The following is a 19,812-nucleotide window of genomic DNA, read 5'->3' on the forward strand; positions in this document are numbered from 1 at the left end:
GTTTGTCTGGTTGCTCCTTGCGAGAGGACCGGTCCCGCGGGAATCTATGCCAGTTACTGCTTCCTCCTCCTTTCCTCCTCCTCCTGGTGCCCGTCTCACCTCTTTGGGGTGCGAGCCTGTGGGATGGGGGGGGTGGGGAGGCGGGAGCAACAACATCACCCAAGGCCAGTGTCAAAGGCGCTCAAGCCCTGACTCACTGCCTGCCAGGAATGTCTTGGGATATTAAAATTTCAACTGAGCCAACCAGCAGGCCAGGTGTGCTGGCTCTGTGCCATGGCTGGTGTGGGCGAGTTGTGGGGTGAGCTACAAACCTCCCCTCTCTGGGGCCGGACTTCAGAGGGTCCCCCAGGAATCCTAGCACCCCATGGTTAGGGTACCAAACGAGGGCTGGAGGTGCTGCCACCCGGGTTTCAAATCCCACAGCTGAACCATGAAGCTCACTGGTTGACCTCGGTCCCTGCCTCCCAGCCGATCCTCCCTCACAAGGCTGTTGTGAAGATGGAACAGAGAGCAAGGGAGAAAGAGGTGTGCTGCTTTGAGCTCTTCGGGAGGAAGGTGAGATAGAAATGCAACAATGGCAGCAATACTCTAAACCTCTAAAGTGGAGTGGGGGAATCTGATTTTTTTGCAAAAGGAGAAGAAGGGGGGTGCTGTATTGGTAGAATGGGGCAGATTAATACTCCCAACTGATGGTGGAAATTATTATTATTATTATTATTATTATTATTATTATTATTATTATCAATCAATACCCCGTCTATCTGGCTGGGTTTCCCCAACCACTCTGGGCAGCTCCCAACAGAATATTAAAAACACGATAAAACATCAAACATTAAAAACTTCCTAAACAGAGTTGCCTTCAGATGTCTTCTGAAAAATCTGGGTGATCCTTGTTTTATCCTTGACATTCATTTATATGCTCTGCCCCCCCAGGCCATCTTTCTTGACCCCCCCCCCAAAAAACCCAGGGCCCAGATACAGGAATCCTGCCCACAGCCATCCCTGGGTGGACTCGAACCGCCAACCTTCTGGTTAACAGCCAGACCCACTGACCTATTGCGCACAGGCTCCGCATATAATTCCTCGCTTGCAGATTCAGCAGGGCTTCCTTCTGAGTTGCGCAGTGCCTGGGATCGGGTTTATAACCGTGCTGCACAAACCACTCACCCCTTCTGGCCACTTACGTGGAAAAACAAAGAGAATTCTGGTTTTCTCTCACCTTCCGCTGAGGACGAGGAGACAAGATCTGGAAGGGATCTTTCTGCCTCCGTCTTCCCTGCCTGAGTCCTCTCCCTTGTGCTTCTCACCCACACATTCCCAGTCCTAACCCGACCTGACTAGTTAGACGGCAGGGTGACAGAGAGATGGGAAAGGTGGGGCTGGCTGCAGGCATTTGGGTACAGGGAGGTGGAGGGAGCGGGGTGTCTTCCGAGACAGGCAGGGTGTAATTATCTGTTGCACACAGAATCTCCATTGCCAGCCAGAGCTGCACCGGTTGGATTTCTGCCTGCTGCGCAAAGTTTGCTTGTCAAGAAATCGAGTGTGGGCACACCATGCTCTACGATAGTGCTTTAAACAGCTGTGGCTTTCCCCCCAAGAATTCTGGGGGGGGGGCAGGAGATAGATACATCCCACAATTCCCCTCATGGAGCTACAATTCACAGTGTTAACAGAGAAATCTGAGGGCTCCCTTGGACAAAAAACAAGGACACCAGCCAGGAACACCAGAGCAAAACAGCAGCCAGTAGGCTTGGTCTTTATTGAAGACTGTCGAGACAGGACTGCCACAAGGTGGAACAAGGTGGAAGCCCCGAACAAAAGAGCCCCCAAACTTTTATTAGCTGCTAATCCCCATGTTACACCCCCCAAACTACATCACTCATACATCATGGTTACATCATGAAAGGGGAGGTCTGGTGGCAGTAATCTGAGCATCTTCGACCGTGCCCCATGGCTCCCCTTGCCCTCCACCAAACACCCATCAAGTGTTACAAAAGAGATATTTATATTTCCCTGTTTCCCAGCCAAGTTAATCACACCCTTTTGTCTTCATCTGGGTTTGTTATTTCTGGAATGGCTACCTGTCTGGCACTCAGGTATCAGGATGCCAGGAATTATCACTCAGGCAGAGGGGCTGCTGAGTAGCTGAGCTCACATGTCTATATGAATTTCTGAAGTTTTCCCAGTGAGCCAGTACACAGATACGTCTATCAGTGAATTGTTACATTTGGTGTGATGCAGCAAAGGCCCTTTGAATAGAAGGGAAGAAACTGCGATGAAGTGTTTTGTGGGGACAAATCACAAAAGTCACAAAAGCCATTGTGCTGATTTTGGTAGTGGGCTGCATGTGCATGATATCTGCTGGAGGGGCAAACCCCACCCCCATACATAAATTCCTGCGACAATAGAGTAGCTTAACAACCAATCTTTCTTCCCAGGGAATTCTGGGAATTCTAGCTCTGTGGTGGGAATCTTCTTTAAACAGTCATGTTTAAAGAATTCTGGGAGCTGTGTTTTGTTATGGTTGGCGAAAGTTGCTAAGAATTCTGGGAGTTAACAGTTGCAGGAGGCTCCTATTATCTCCCCAGAGCCACAGTTCTCAGAGTTTCCTGGGAAGAGGGATTCCCCCACCCCGTACTTAAAAAAAAAAGTGCTGCAAACAGCACTGTGGTGCTGGGAACTTGCATAAATGAGTCACCCAGAGGTTATCCATTAGCAGAGGCGTCTCTGTGCTGGTTAGTCTGGGTTTCTTGGGTGGCGGTTGGGTGCCTTGTCGCCTGACCCAGAACAAAGCAGAGAGATGCCAAGTTATACACGTAGGCAGTAGTGGCCGAACTGCACTCTGCACTCGCTCAGAGAGATCCCTGCACTCGCTCAGAGAGATCATCTCAGGGCCAAACGAGATATGACCTCCCGTGCTTTCTCGCGTCTGATGTGTTGGGTTTGCTAAGGGGGCAGAGAGTTGTCAGGAGACCCCATTCCCCCTCAAAGAGCTACAATTCAGAGCGGTTCAGCTATCAATCTCCCTCCCTGCGAAGCTCTGGGAATTATAGTTCTGGGGGGAGAATAAGAGGCCGCCTAACAACTCTCAGGGCCGGGAAAAGAATTGCTGCCTTGCCCAGGTGGAGATGGGGCCATTTTTTCAGGCAAGATGGCTCCTGTTTTCAGTGAGATCTCGCTCCAAATGGACGTGATCTTGCCCAAAATTGGCGCCACCAGCAGCAGTGCTTCTCTATTACTGAAAGAGGCGACAGGGCAGCTGCAGGCATGTCACCTGGGGACATTGACCGCCTGAGGCGGTGTTTCACCTTACCTAATGGCTGGGCATACTCTGCTCAGCACCCTTAACAAACCTCCGCTCCCAGAATCCTTTGGGTGAAGCTGTGGCTATTTAAAGTGGCACAATACACATACACTCCAACATTTCTCTGATGGAAATAGGGACATCCTATTCAACAACAACAACAACAACAACTTTACTATTTATACCCCACCCATCTGACTGGCTTCCAACATATATAAAACATAATAAAACAGTAAACTGTAAAACAAACAAAAAAACAACTTCCCAATACAGGGCTGTGTTCAGATGGCTCAGGGGTCGGATAAGTCCACACCTTCCAAAATTTTTCCGAAGAAAACAGGGACATCCTAAGGAAAAGCTGGACAACTGATGAAATGCATGCAGCTTGCAGATTTAACATATAGATTAAGAGAACAAGAAGAACGTACGTTTAAAGAAGACTGGAAAATGTTTACTGAATATATGGAAGGGGGAATTGTGTTTATTTAAAAATGCTGGTAGCATTAAGATGAATTCAAAAGCGTAAATAAGTTTTGATGGATGTAACAATGGATTACTGAATGGTTTTACTGAATGGTTTGAAGGGAAGTAATTGATTTAAGGTTCTTTAAATATTTTGAAATGTAAAATAGAAAATATAATTAAAAATATATTAAAAAAGGGGGAAAGGGGGGCATTCCGGGATCAAATCAGAAACTGGGACAGGTTCTGTAAATCAAGGATGTCCCTGGAAAAGAGACACACTTGGAGGGCCTGAAATAATCCCTTAGATGTATACCACAGCTGGGTGAGGATAAGACCACTTTAACACCATGTCTGATTTGGCCCTCCCTTCAGATGTTCTGGGTCTGGGCCTCGCCATTGAAGCCTGCTTCCACAACTTGACATTAAAGCACATACAAGGCCAGGTCAACCCTCACATCTCCTGCCTTAAGGAGGAACAGAGTTCAGAGGAACCTCAAAGGTCAAGGCATCCAATCTGCTATCAATGCAGAAAATCTGGTGCTACAGCCTCCCTCGTAGGTGGAAGGAGAGTCCACCCTCTTCCAAGGCCAACTCTACCGCTATTAAACAACCTGGAGCATCAGGAAGTTCGCAGGGAGGCGACTTACACCGAGTCAGTCCACTGGTCCTTCTAGTCCATAGAATCATAGAGTTGGAAGGTACGCAAGGATCGTCTAGTCCGACCCCCTGCAATGCAGGAATCTCAGCTAAAGCATCCATGACAGATGGCTGTCCAACCTTTGCTTTAAAACCTCCAACGGAGGAGAGCCAACAACCTCCAGTGGGGGACTGTTCCACTGTCAAACAGCTCTTACCATCAGAAATTTCTTCCTGATGTTTAGTCAGAATCTCCATTCTTTTAACTTGAAGCCCTTGGTTTAGGTCCTACCCTCCAGAGCAGGAGAAAACAAGCTTGCTCCATCTTCCAAAAGGACAACGCTTTAGATATTTGAAGATGGCTATCATATCTCCTCTCAGTCTCCTCTTTTCCAGGCTAAACATACCCAATTCCTTCAACCGTTCCTCATCAGGCTTAGTTTCCAGACCCTTGATCATCTTGGTTGCCCTCCTCTGCCCACCTTCCAGCTTGTCAACATCCTTCTTAAATTGTGCTGCCCAGAACTGGACATAGTATTCCAAGTGTGGTCTGACCAAGGCAGAATAGAGTGATATTCTGACTTCCCTTGATCTGGACACTTTATTTCTGTTGATGCAGCCTGGAATAGTGTTAGCTTTTTTTGCTGCTGCATCACCCTGTTGACTCATGTTCATCTTGTCGTCCACCAAGACCCCTAGATCCTTTTCACATGTACTGCTAGTAAGCCAGGTGTCCTCCATCTTATATTTGTGCAGCTGGTTCTTCCTGCCTAAGTGCGGAACCTTGCATTTCTCTCTATTGAAATTAATTTTGTTTGCTTGCGTCCAGTTCTCCAATCCATTAAGGCCATTTTGAATTCTGATTCTGACTTCTGCGAGCTTAGCTACCCCTCCCAGTTTGGTGCCATCTGCAAATTTGATGAGCATCCCCTCAATTCCTTCACCCAAGTCATTTACAAAGACGTTGAACGGCAACGGGCCCGAAAGTTCAATACTGTATACACTGACGGGCAGAGACTCTCCAAGTTTTCATGCAGCCATACCTGGAGATGTGAGGGATCAGCCCTAGGATATTCTGTGGCAGATTCTCTAGCATTGCGCTATGGCAGGGATCAGCAACCTTTTTCAGCAGTGGGATGGTCCACCGTCCCTCAGACCATGTGGTGGGCCGGACTATATTTTTTTTGGGGGGGTGAATAAATTCCTATGCCCCACAAATAACCCAGAGATGCATTTTAAATAAAAGGGCACATTCTACTCAAGCAAAAACACTAGGTAGGCCCCACAAATAACCTAAAGATGCATTTTAAATAAAAGCACACATTCTACTCATGTAAAAACACCAGGCAGGTCCCACAAATAACCCAGAGATGCATTTTAAATAACACATTCTACTCATGTAAAAACACGCTGATTCCTGGACTGTCCGTGGGCCAGATTGAGAAGGCAATTGGGCCGCATCTGGCCCCTGGGCCTTAGGTTGCCTACCCCTGCGCTACGGTCTGGGCCGGCATTCACATGGGGCAGTGTGGGGCGACCGCCTCAGGCAGCAGCATTCACAGGGCAGCATATCTGGCTTCCAAGGAATGCAATGCCCACGGCCGATGTTGCCGTGATGGCAACGATAGCTACTTCATGCTCCTTGGAGCCTCTTGGCGAAAAGGAGGTGCTGCTGGTCTCCTCTCACCCTTGTTTCCGACGTCCATCTCTATTCCCTCTTGTCCCTGATGCAAATCTTCACTCACCCCTTCATCCCTGGCTGGGAGGGGCGCCATTTTGTGGTTCGCCTCAGGCACTACAATGTCTCCTGCACAAACACTCCTTCCTCAAACACTCGGGTAATGTGAAGCCATCGCTCTGAAGCAACCGGAAAATATTTGCTCCATCATATAATTGACAGCCCATCAGATATTTGGAGATAGCTATCGTACCTCCTAACCGTCGCTTCTCCAGGCTAAACATAGGCAACTTTTTCAAAGGGACAATCTCTCCCGTCCCCTCCTCCTCCTGGGGTTCCTCTGGGCAACCTCAGCATTGAGCGTTTGTCCTGATTTGCTTGCACAAGGGCTACACGGAGGTTAGGCTGTGTCTGGTCATTAATTGAGCATTCTCTCCTATTTGTTTCTGGGGGCAATTATGCGACAACGAGCATTCGTCCTGCATTCGTTCCTAATTTGCTTATGGGCAGAAGTGTAGTTGTTTTGGGTTGCTGGGGACGGGGGAAGGTCTGTTTCCATTTCCGCAGCAGGGTCCCTGTCTCCAACATCCCAGAGACACCCGGTCAGCATGAAAAGGGGATTTTTTTGGGCACGGGGAAGAAGCCTTTGCATCGAATCGGTGTGAAAAGAAGTGAGGATCAGCTCCTAGAGTCACTCTGCAGAAGGCTCATGGGAACAACATGGGGGGGATTTGTTTTGCAGGCTCTAAAACTAAGCATTCGGGAACACGCAGGAGACTATAAAGTTAGAAAGGGAGAGCGGCTGTGAGTATCACAAAGGTGCCCTGCACATCTCTGAAGGGCCTCAGAAATAGAAATTCCAGCATGCTGTTATCAAAGCCACTGTTACAAGACAGAGAAGGCCGTAGCAGGCAGACAAACAAAGAATGAGTAAATTAAGGTTAACCTTCAAAAGGAGAAACATGGAATGTTAGAGCCTGATTGGATAAGAATGTAAAGTCTCACTCTCTGTTTTTTTGTATAGTCTATAAAAAGTGGACGCATCCTGACTGGGGTGTGCAGATTGCGAGCTGATCGCTCTGTACCTTTGTTCTGCATATGCATTTCAAATAAATCCTGTTGTATCCTGCAAGGTTGGTTGCCACTTCGTGTGAATCTGTGCTCAGGGGACCCAATAGCAGATAAGGAGCAGGTCCATCAATACTACTGCTTCCAGGGTACTTGCACATTTTCCCCTTGGTGGTTCCTTCTTTTTTTTTTTTTATAAAAATTTTTATTAAGATTTTTTACAGATACATATTTAACAAACAAAATAGGTTTCATAACATCTTTTCATTCTATTGCGGACTCCCTCACGTCTCCCGCTTCCACTCTCATCATTAAAAACGAATTTTTCCAAGCAAATTATCATCTTGTTTATACTCTTAAGTGCAATGTTTAGGTTAAACTCAAATAAAAAATTATAATTTAATGGTAGACAGTTATTTCTGCTCTGGCTTCCTTGTTAGGATTCAACCAAATTACAATACTTTTGTAAATAAATCTTAAATTTCTTCCAGTCTTCTTCAACCCTCTCCTCTCCCAGGTCGCGGATTCTGCCAGTCATCTCGGCCAGTTGCATATAGTCCATCAGCTGCATCTGCCATTCTTCCAGTGTTGGTAGATCTTGGGTTTTCCAACTCTTAGCAATAAGTATCCTTGCCGCCGTTGTAGCGTACATAAAAAATGTTCTATCCTTCTTTAACACGTTCTGGCCGACCATGCCCAGAAGGAAGGCCTCTGGTTTCTTGGTGAAGGTATACTTAAATACCTTTTTTAACTCATTATATATCATTTCCCAAAAGGCCTTCACTTTAGGGCAGGTCCACCAGAGGTGAAAGAATGTTCCTTCATTTTCCTTACATTTCCAACATTTGTTATCAGACGAATGGTGTATTTTAGCCAATTTCACTGGGGTCATGTACCATCTATATATCATTTTCATTACATTTTCCTTCAGAGCATTACATGCTGTGAAGTTCAGCCCGGTAGTCCATAACCTTTCCCAGTCCTCAAACATAATGTTGTGCCCAATATCCTGGGCCCACTTTATCATAGCCGATTTAACCAATTCGTCTTGTGTGTTCCATTTCAGCAGCAAGTTATACATTTTTGAAAGTACCTTGGTCTTAGGTTCTAGCAGTTCTGTCTCCAGTTTCGATTTCTCCACCTGGAATCCTAACTTTTTATCAATCTTAAACACTTCCTTAATCTGAGCATAGTGTAACCAGTCTCGCACTTTATCTTTCATTTTCTCTAAACTCTGCAGTTTCCAATTGTCTCCATCCCTTTCTAGTATTTCCCAATATTTTGGCCAATTGGCCTCCATATTGGGTCTTTTTCGGGCCTTGGCCTCCAAAGGTGACAGCCACCTCGGTGTTTTGTTTTCTAATAAGTCTTTGTATCTTGTCCAGACATTAAATATTGCTTTTCTGACAATATGGTTCTTAAAGACCTTGTTGATCTTAACCTTGTCATACCATAAATATGCATGCCATCCAAATGCATTGTTAAAACCTTCCAAATCCAGCACATCCGTGTCCTCCAGAAGTAGCCAGTCTTTTAGCCAGCAGAAAGCTGCGGCTTCATAGTACAACTTTAAGTCTGGCAGGGCAAAGCCCCCTCTTTCTTTTGCGTCCGTTAATATCTTAAACTTAATTCTGGGCTTTTTGCCCTGCCAGACAAATTTGGAGATATCTTTCTGCCACTTCCGGAAGCACTCCGTTTTATCTACAATCTGCAATGTCTGAAACAAAAATAACATTTTTGGCAATACATTCATCTTAATAGCAGCTATTCGACCTAACAATGAAAGTTTCAGTTTTGACCAGCTATCCAAGTCTCTCTTAATTTCAGACCAACATTTTTCATAATTATCTTTAAACAGACTCAAATTCTTTGCTGTTATGTTTACCCCTAGGTATTTAACTTTCTTAACCACAGTTAACTCTGTCTCTCTCTGAAACCGTTCCGACTCAATATCTGTCAAGTTTTTTCCCAACACCTTGGTTTTTTGCTTATTTAGTTTAAATCCCGCCACCCGACCAAAATCCTGGATTAGTTGTAGTACTCTTTTCGTACTAGATTCTGGCTCCTGTAATGTCAGAACTAAGTCATCTGCAAACGCTTTAAGTTTGTATTGTTTCGCTCCGACCTGTATCCCTTCCACCAACCTGTCCCCTCTAATCGTGTTCAAGAGCACCTCCAGGACCGAGATAAATAGTAACGGGGAAATCGGACAGCCTTGTCGTGTTCCTTTTTCAATTTTAAACTCTTCTGTAACCACATTGTTAACTATCAGTTTAGCCTTTTGTTCTGAATATATTGCATCAATCCCATTCTCAAACCCCCGGCCCACTCCCATTTCTTTTAGATTCCCTTTCATAAACTTCCAGGATATGTTATCAAAGGCCTTCTCCGCGTCTATAAAAATTAAAACAGCTTTAGTATTTATGTCTGTTTGTAAAAGCTCCAATATATCTATAATGTTCCTTGTATTGGCAGACATATGTCTACCTGGGAGAAAGCCTGCCTGGTCTTTATGGATTACTTTGTTTAAAACCCTCTTGAATCTACTTGCCAAAACGTCTGCGAATATTTTGTAATCCACATTTAAAAGGGAGATGGGACGGTAGTTCTTAAGCTGTGTCTTTTCAGTTTCCGATTTTGGTATCAATGTGATGAAAGCTTCTTTCCACGATTCTGGCGCCTTCTTCCCCTCTAAAATTTCATTGCTGACCTCCATCAGTGGTTGTATCAAATAGTCTTTCAATGTCTTATAATACTTGGAGGTCAGCCCATCTGGTCCTGGTGATTTGCCCTGTTTCATATTTTGGATGGCCTGCTCAATCTCTTGTCGTGTTATTTTGCCATTCAGAATTGATCTATTTTCTTCTGACAACTTTGCCAGTCCATTTGTCTTTAGAAATTGTTTAATCGCTGCTTCATCTTGTGGCCCTTGAGTATATAATTTTTTGAAATATCTCTGGAAACACTTTCTAATCTCTCCGGGGTTCTGGATACATCTTCCTTCAATCTCTAAGTTTGTCACTGTGTTTAACTTTTGTCTCCTCTTCAACTGCCAAGCTAGCAGTTTTCCACATTTATTAGCCGACTCAAAAGTTTTTTGTTTCATTAGTTTGATTTTCCATTCTATTTCCTGATTTATCAGTTTACAATACTGTGCTTGGTAAAGTTTGATTTCTCTCAGAATCGGCTGGGACTTCGGATTAAGTCTTAACTTCTTCTCCAACTCCTTGATTTTTTCCAAAATTTTATCTTTCCTTTCGTTTTGTTTCCTTTTCTTTACTGTGTTCTGTTGTATCAGGAACCCCCTCATCACGGCCTTACTTGCGTCCCAGATAGTTCTTTTTTCCACTGTGGTGTTCATATTGATCTCAAAATAATCCTTTAGGGCTTTTTGGGCCTTCTTAGTGATCTCCTGATCTCTAAACAGGCCATCATTCATCTTCCATCTGAAGGAACCGGTTGGAATCAATGTCATGTCCATTCTCATTGCGTTATGGTCGGAGCATGTCTTTGGGCAGATTTCCACCTTTCTGATCTTAGGTGCCAGACCTCTAGTTATCCATATCTGGTCGATTCTTGTCCAAGTCAGTTGGGCTTCAGAGAAAAATGTTCCTTCCCTTCCCAAGGGGTTTCTCACTCTCCAAATGTCAATCCAGTCCATATTGTCTGTCATTTCAAAAAAGGTCTTTGGTAGTCTCCCATCTTTAGAAATTTTTTGGCTCTGTGACTTATCCATATTGGTTGATACAACTCCATTCATATCTCCCATCATAATGATGTTGTTGTAGTCCAGATAGTCCAGCATGGTCTCATGCAACTTCTTATAGAATTCCGATTTTCCTTCATTTGGAGCATAAATTCCTAATATCAGTATTTTTTCCCCTTGATGTTGTATTTCTATCGCCAAAATTCTTCCATGCTCATCTTTAAACAGAAATTTAGGTGAAAGGCTCTCTTTTGCATAAATTACCACACCTCTCTTTTTAACTGTATCCGAAGATATAAATTCCTGACCAAGTCTTTTATTTATTAACACTTTTCTGTGGAGCCTGGTCACATGTGTTTCCTGTAAGCAAATAATGTCCAAATGTTCCTTTTTTAAAATGTGAAAGATTTTTCTCCTTTTTCCTGGAATGTTACAGCCATTTATGTTCCAGCTCAAAAGTTGCAGAGACATCCTGAATATATCTGGTTATTCTTGCTGTGGGGGTACCTTATTGTCAGATTTTTGGGGGTCCGAGGGTGCAGGAACCCCCGGAGGTTCAGGCCCTGGGGGTAATCCAAGTCCCTTATGAAGATCTTCTCCGTGTGCCACCAAAAACTTGTCTCTATCCTCCGGCGTTCTAATTTTAATCTTCCTCCCTTGGTGGTTCCTTCATCCCAGGCTTTGCATGAATTCCGCCCTCAATTTCCCAACTGCAAAATCTCCATTTGAAAGAGGATTTTGGTATATGGCCTCCTTATTTACTTCTTATAAGCTGTTTCCTTTATGAATAATTATTAAGATTTTTCTAATTATAACTGAAATTTCCACAAAGTCTCCTGCAGACATTAATCAAAACAAGATACAGGATAAAGGAAATCTTTTATTTGGTTGTTTGTATTGTTGTATGTTGTGCTCATTGTATGTTATGTTCATGTTTAACGAGGGTGGATTTCTGTATTGTTTGTATTGTTGTATGTTATGCTCATTGTATGTTATGTTCATGTTTAACGAGGGTGGATTTCTGTATTGGGGGTGGGGGGTTTATGTTATGTTGTAAATAAAATTTCCAATAAAAATTTGAAAAAAGGGGGGGTGAAGGAGGATTTTGAATCCTGGGAGCGGTAGTTGACCCCTCACAGAGCTACAATTCACAGAACCCTTTAAAAAAAAACTACAATGTTTAAAAGGCGAATATGCCAGGGAAGGGAACCTAGGCTGCTAGTCAAGCCATCCATGTCTCCATCTGGCATAGGAGGAGCTAGCAAACCCACAAAGGAGGCGCTTGCAGGTTTCGTGAATTAATGAGGCCGTTGGCTGGCCTTTGTCTCAGAAAACGCCCCGGGAATGTGCAAGGAGGTCACACCCACCTCCAAGCGTTGGTCACCCAAAAAACCAGTTTGTCTGGGGCCGAAACCAGTTTGGCTTGGCTTGCTTAGGAATGCTTGAGAAAGAGGAACTATTGATGGATTCTGCTATCTTCAGATCTGATATGGATTTTGGGGGGTTGGGAGAGGAGCGCTGCTTTGAGATAGATGCTGCTGCTATATCTCTGGGGAAGGGGCACATCACGAGAGACAGTATCTATGCGCCACATCTGGCCAAGGGGCCAAAAGAGGCACCATCTCCCCCCTCTGTTTTATCGCAGAAATGTTGGCTCATAATACCTGATTTCCCCAGGTTCTTCCCGGCACCAAATCTTTCAGCAGACCTCTTCCGGAGAGCTGTTTCAATGCAGCTGTTCTGTTTTCAAGTCTCCCTTTTTCCTCTCCTTAGGAGTAAGTCCCAAACCCCAGGGATGCTCCCTTCCTACCAGAGCTGCCTCAGTGAAGAACGCTTCTCCTGTTGAACTTCTGCCTTGCAGGGGAAGGGTTGAAATGCACAGCTGATCTCCTTGATAAACCATCCTAAGCAGTATTGGAGGGAATCAGCACCTGTTAGCCAAAACATAAGTACTGTAATGTGATCTCTTCTGCCACCTACTGGCTAGCACAGGAACATTAAGTGAGAAATGAAATACAGTGGTACCTCGGGTTAAGTACTTAGTTCGTTCCGGAGGTCTGTTCTTAACCTGAAACTGTTCTTAACCTGAAGCACCCCTTTAGCTAATGGGGCCTCCCGCTGCTGCCGCGCTGCCAGAGCACGATTTCTGTTCTCACCCTGAAACAAATTTCTTAACACGAGGTACTATTTCTGGGTTAGCGGAGTCTGTAACCTGAAGCGTATGTAACCCGAGGTACCACTGTAACCTCACTGGACAGTGGACTGTACAGTGGACACTCGAGTTGCAAACGCGATTTGTGCGGGATGCACATTCGCAACCCGCAGTGCTCACAACCTGCAGCGGCGTGTTTGCGCGCACACAGGTTGTGATTCGGCGCTTCTGAGCATGCGCAAAGCACGATTTAGCACTTCTGCGTATGAGCAACTGCCAAAATCTGGAAGTAACCCATTCTGGTACTTCCAGGTTTTGGCGGGTGCGTAACTCGAAAAAACGCAACCTGAAGCGGCTGTAACCCAAGGTATGACTACCTTGGTTTATGAACTTAATCTGTTCCAGAAGTCCATTCTTAAACCAAAGCGTGCTTTCCTATAGCAATGGAGGACTCAATTTACAAATGGAACACACTCAACATGTTCTGCTTCCAAGGCAAAGTTCACAAACCAAAAGACCTCCTTCCGAGTTTGCAGCGTTCTTAATCCAAGTTGTTCATAAACTAAGCTGTTCTTAAACCAAGCTACCACTGTATGCAGAATTAGCTCTAAAGAAGAAGTGGTCGGGATGCTTATGGCAAATGAATTTTGTTCTTACTATAGGTTTTTTTGTTGTTTTACTGATTTTGATCTCTTATTTTTAGTCCTAGCTCACATGTTGCTCTCAGGGCGTGTCACAAACGACCCCGCTGCTGTTTGTGCTTGCTGAAATCCCATAACTTTTTATACCACAAATGTTCTAGATTGTTTTTTGTCCTGCTTTTGTTGTGCCTGAGGCCATCTGGAGAGCAGCAATGTGGCGCTGTTGCAAGAAACGTGCTTGAACTCTCCTGCATGTCCAACACCCGTGCGCTCCCTGCTCACCATCCCAAGAGGGTTCGCATCTGAGAATCGTAGAGTTGGAAGGGACCCCATGGGTCATCTAGTCCAACCCCTCTCCAAGAAAGGAGAGTCCACTGTTGACATTTCTTAAGGAACAGGCATGAGATTGTTGCATGTCACATGTCTGTTTACACTCCAGCACAGAATGCTGGGAACTTCCATTTGTGTATAGCTTTTGCTTTTGCTGAGATGCAGGTGGCGCTGTGGGTTAAACCGCAGAGCCTGGGACTTGCCAATCAGAAGGTTGATGGTTCAAATCCCCGTGACAGCGTGAGCTCCCGTTGCTTGGTCCCTGCTCCTGCCAACCTAGCAGTTCCAAAGCACATCAAAGTGCAAGTAGATAAATAGGTACCGCTCTGGCGGGAAGGTAAACGGTGTTTCCGTGTGCTGCTCTGGTTTGCCAGAAGTGGCTTAGTCATGCTGGCCACATGACCTGGAAACTGTACGCCGGCTCCCTTGGCCAGTAAAGCCAGATGAGTGCCGCAACCCCGGAGTTGGCCACGACTGGACCTAATGGTCAGGGGTCCCTTTACCCTTTACCTTTTACCAAGATGACATGAGAGACGACATGTTTCTTTCTTCTGATTTATGTTTAATAAATCTGTAGCTGCAGCATGACTTCACCCGTCTCACACCTACTTCTGTGTGTGCAGTACACTCTCCTAATAGCGTGCCCAGGCTTTTGAAGTTCGGGTCGCTGATTTACATCGGCGCATGGGCTGATGAATGGAGACGGCACAGCTGGGGTTACCAGCTGGCCGCACGGCCCTCTGCATGTCGACAGGTAGCTTGTTCCACTGTTGAACAACTCTTACTATCAGGAAGTTCTTCCTGATGTTTATTCAGAATCTCCTTTCTTGTAACTTGAATCAATCAGTTCTACCCTCTGGAACAGCAGAGATCAACCTTCCTCCATCTTCCACGTGGCAGCCTTTCAGATATCATATCTCCTCTCAGTCTCCTCTTCTCCAAGCTAAATGCATCCAACTCCCTCATAAGGCTTAGTTTCCAGACTCCTTGATCATCTTTGGGTCTGTTCCTGACCGGACGGATGCTGGAATCAGCAAGGGATACCCACACGACCTGAAGGTGCTGCTGTGCAATGCCAGGTCAATGATTCATAAGACCACTGCCATCCATGACTTGATCATGGATGGAGGACTTGACCTGGCATGCGTAACAGAGACTTGGTTGGATGAAGCAGATGGGCCTGTCCTTGCCGCTGCTTGTCCACCAGGTTTCTCTTACGCACAGCAACCCAGGCCTTGTGGGCAGGGAGGGGGGGTTGCAGTGATTTTTAGGAAGTCATTAGTTTGCACCAGGTGTCCTACTGGGAAGACCCAGTTTTCTCAGTGCATGTTCTGGAAGTTGGGCAATAGGGGCAGTACAGGATTCCTTTTGGTGTACCAACCTCCCCGCTGCACCAAGGATTCCCTGCCCAAGCTGCTTCAGGTCATGGCGGATGTTCTCCTGGAGACACCTAGTTTGGTTGTCCTGAGGGATTTTAACATCCATGCCGACATGACCTTACAAGGGGCCGCTTCGGTTTTTTTGCTGCTGCATCACACTGTTGATTCATGTTCATCTTGTGGTCCACCAAGACCCCTAGATCCTTTTCACATGTACTGCTAGTAAGCCAGGTGTCCTCCATCTTATATTTGTGCACCTGGTTCTTCCTGCCGAAGTGCAGAACCTTACATTTGTCCCTATTGAAATTCATTTTGTTCACTTGCGCCCAGTTCTCCAATCCGTTAAGACCATTTTGAATTCTGATTCTGACTTCTGCGACCTTAGCTACCCCTCCCAGTTTGGTGTCACCTGCAAATTTGATGAGCATCCCCTCAATTCCTTCACCCGAGTCATTTGCAAAGACGTTGAGCAATGCCAAGTCCATTACAGAGCCCTGCTTGTCATTTTTTCCTAGGATGATGAAGAGCACTCTGCAGGTTCAACCAGCTACAAATCCATCTAACAGTTACTTTGTCCAGCCCACGTTTTACTAGCTTCTCTGCAAGAATATCAGGGGGGAATTTGTCAAAAGCGCCAGTGAAATTTCACAAGGGACTCTGCCGAAAACCTTTCTGAAACTTTTTGCTGGAGTCAATACGTGCCAATGTTAGTCTCATGAGAAATGACTCATTGGTGATCTGTAGGCTTCCTGAGTCATGACTCTACTTTCGGAGGAAGACTTTGTTGTCTCTGCCGAACCCATTTTTTTCTTACAGGAGGTGACAATTAAACTTTGCTGGTAACAGGCGATTTGTGTGCTGAGCTTGGCATTAAGTTCAGGGAATTTACTCATACCTTCAAGGTCACCTTTAAAATAAAGATGAGTACCAGGTTCAGGACAGCTCTGAATTTGCAGGATCTCTTCTTTTATCAATATATGCCAACTGCACTGATGCCATGATCTACAGCAATAAACCGTTCAGATGTGCACCCATTGTGACAGCAGCATCGCAGAAGAAACTAACTCAGAACAAATCCACCACAAATACGCCATTATTACATCAATAGCATGTTTAAAGGTAAAGGTACCCCTGCCCGTACGGGCCAGTCTTGACAGACTCTGGGGTTGTGCGCCCATCTCACTTAAGAGGCCAGGGGCCAGCGCTGTCCGGAGACACTTCCGGGTCACATGGCCAGTGTGACATCGCTGCTCTGGAGAGCCAGAGCTGCACACGGAAACGCCGTTTACCTTCCCGCTGGTAAGCGGTCCCTATTTATCTACTTGCACCCGGAGGTGCTTTCGAACTGCTAGGTTGGCAGGCGCTGGGACCGAGCAGCGGGAGCGCACCCCGCAGCAGGGATTCGAACCGCCGACCTTTCGATCAGCAAGTCCTAGGCGCTGAGGCTTTAACCCACAGCGCCACCTGTGTCCCTCCAATAGCATGTTGCAGAACATCAAATATATGGCAGATCCTGATTTGGGATAAGGTATCGGGAGATCTTTGCCCTGGGCAGTGGTTTATATCTGCTGCGGGCATGATTCGAACACAAACCACCCTTCACCAGCTTTTGCAGCAAAATAACTGCAATTCTTGGTGGGTTTTGAGGAAAAGCACACGGGGCATTGCCAAGCCTTTCTTTCACAGGGTGTGATTCTCATGCGCAACAGCTTGGTCTGCCGAGATTGGCATATGGTCGTGCTTCACCATCGCGATGAAAATAGTCAACGGCTGATTTCTGCAGATTAAGCTGCACTTGAGAACACGAGGGCAGAGCTTTTAGACAAGCCTACCTGGGCATCTCAGGGATGCGGGTGGCGCTGTGGGTTAAACCACAGAGCCTAGGACTTGCCGATCAGAAGGTCGGCGGTTTGAATCCCCGCGACAGGGTGAGCTCCCTTTGCTCGGTCCCTGCTCCTGCCAACCTAGCAGTGCGAAAGCACGCCAAGTGCAAGTAGGTAAATAGGTACTGCTGCAGCGGGAAGGTAAACGGCGTTTCCGTGCTCTGGTTCGCCAGAAGTGGCTTAGTCATGCTGGCCACATGACCTGGAAGCTGTACACGAGCTCCATCAGCCAATAAAGTGAGATGATCGTCGCAACCCCAGAGTCAGTCATGACTGGACCTAATGGTCAGGGGTCCCTTTACCTTTTTACCTGGGCATCTAGAATGCTGGTGTGTTCTTTAGTTTATTGCTGCTCTTCATTTTTTGAAACAAAAAAAATTCCTTCCAGTAGCACCTTAAAGACCAACTAAGTTAGTTCTTGGTATGAGCTTTCGGTATCTGAAGAAGTGTGCATGCACACGAAAGCTCATACCAAGAACTAACTTAGTTGGTCTTTAAGGTGCTACTGGAAGGAATTCATTTTTTGAATGTTTTGTCTGTTTTCACTCATAATTTTATTAATTTGTCCTTTTCGTAAACTGCTTTGAGGTTGTTGTTTGCAATCAAGCAGTGCATATATTTAATGAAATTAAAAATAAATAAAAAACAGAACCCAGTAGAAAAAAAGAAAAAAAGGAAAAACCAGGCAAACATGACTGTCCCTTAGTTCAATGGGGCAGGGAGGAAATTTGTCTGATCCTCTTGGGCTTCCTTGTTCTGTGAGTCCTTTTGAACTGAATCAGTGCAGGGGAAATCCCCTGCTCCATTGTGCTGGTAAATATTTACATTCCTTTTCCTCTCTCCACCCCTCCCCTCCTACAAGAGGCCAAATCAACTCGGGAAATCTCCAGAAAAGCCCCCGCTGTGTCAGGGCCAACAGATTGTCACAGGGCAGAGGGAGCTGAGTAAGGTTTTGGCCCTTGTTGGAACAGCAGGGCTCATTAACTTTGCCATTTAAGGGTTAATTCTGCTGATGCTACCATCAGCTATCCAAGAGGGGGACAGATGGGGGTGTTGCCAGTCATAGAATCGAGTTGGAAGGGTCACCCGGGCGTCATCTAGTCCAACCCCCTGCAATGCAGGAATCTCAGCTAAGGCATCCAATGACAGATGGCCATCCAACCTCTGCTTGAAAACCTCTGAGGAAGGAGAGTCCACCACCTCTCGAGGAAGTCCCTTCTACTGTTAAAAAGCTCTTGTGGCCTGACTTGCGAAAGACAAAACCTTTAGGTTCCTGTCTCCTCAAATCATATGCTGTTTTTGTTCAGTTTGTTCGGGAAAGTGTCGGTTTGGACTTTTCCTCTCTGGACTCTGCCTGTGCGGTTTAAGTGGCTTTGCCAGAAAGCCCATTTGTCTTGGTCCTGTCTTCACTGACCGGCAGTGGCGGCGCTCCTAGGTTTCAGAAAGTCCTACCTGGAGATGCCAGGCAGATGCCCAGCTCTGAGCCGAAGCCCTTCACCATTTAAAAACCACAAAGAAATTCACCCTCGTGGATGCTGCACCACAAACCCCCTGGAATGCCTTCCCAAAAGAGATTCAGGAGACTCCAGTAATTTGGATATTTTAGATGGCTGTTGAGGAAGGATGGGTTTGTTCAGGCCTAACCATGCAGAGAGAGAGAGAGAATGAGAGAGAGAGATTGTCTATTTTGAACATAGTTTATATACCTTCCTCCAAGGGTGCCAACTTGGGGGAGGGAATGGGTGGCCCAGGTATGCCCTGCCCTGCATAATCAATCACAATACCATTTGACTGGCAATGCCCATCAACTTTGGGGGGACACAGTTCCCTCAATTTTTTTTGTGGGTGTTGTAAACAAAATCTGCCCTTATTCCCTTATGGGGGACACAAGAGCCCTTATAGAGTCCTTTGTAGATTCTCCATTGGTAGGAGAAAATGACAGAGGACAACCAGAGAATATTGAGAAGCAAAGCAGCTAGTAAGCCTGATCTTTATTGAACTGTTGTGACAGGGTCCTCCCCTCACACGCAGGAGGACCCTGAACCAAGGTGTGCCTGCCCTTATATAGACATTTTAAATTGCCTTCCCTGGAGCTCAAAACCACCCCTCCATACATCATACATCACAGAAGGGGTGTAACCCAAGACCAACCCCCACAAACATCATACCTACATCATTTAAAAGGCGGTCTATAACAGAAATTTGAATGTTGTTGTTTTTCCTGTCTGCCAGGTTATCTGATAATGCCTTATTTGATTGCCTTTCCTCATAGTCTGGCCATTCCTTTGAGATGGAGATTACCCAATTCCTGAGACAGTGGCAAGGTTCCCTCACCCCCTCCCTCCTTGCAGAGAAAACATTTGGTCAGTTTGGCAGTCAAAATGGTTTCAGGGCGGTCTTCCTGTGCTGGTCCAGACATGTGGTCCACATATCTATATATGTGCTTGGTTGGTACATTTATGAACATTTACAACCTGCACAACAGGAATGAGGTCCCTCTGGCACTCTCAATGTTGACTCCAGATGCCATCAGTCCAGCTGCCATCTGACGGGCCAGAAGGTCTTCATCC

The 19,812-nt window shown here is 45.8% G+C and overlaps 1 protein-coding gene across 1 annotated transcript in view; it reads right to left on the reverse strand.

Moving 5' to 3' along the window:
- CEACAM19 (CEA cell adhesion molecule 19) overlaps positions 1-14,726 on the reverse strand; it is a gene marked incomplete at its 5' end in the record, with an annotated part of 29,334 nt that extends 14,608 nt beyond the window's left edge. Inside the window, 2 exons of the mRNA XM_081921741.1 lie at positions 1,220-1,333; positions 14,657-14,726. Of these exons, the coding sequence (XP_081777867.1) occupies positions 1,220-1,333; positions 14,657-14,726 (184 nt within the window). The remainder of the gene's footprint in view (positions 1-1,219; positions 1,334-14,656) is intronic.
- Between the last annotated feature and the right edge of the window lie 5,086 nt (positions 14,727-19,812).

The sequence above is a fragment of the Podarcis melisellensis genome (assembly GCF_964234715.1).
Source record: "Podarcis melisellensis genome assembly, chromosome: 8".
NCBI classification, from domain to species: Eukaryota; Metazoa; Chordata; class Lepidosauria; order Squamata; family Lacertidae; genus Podarcis; species Podarcis melisellensis.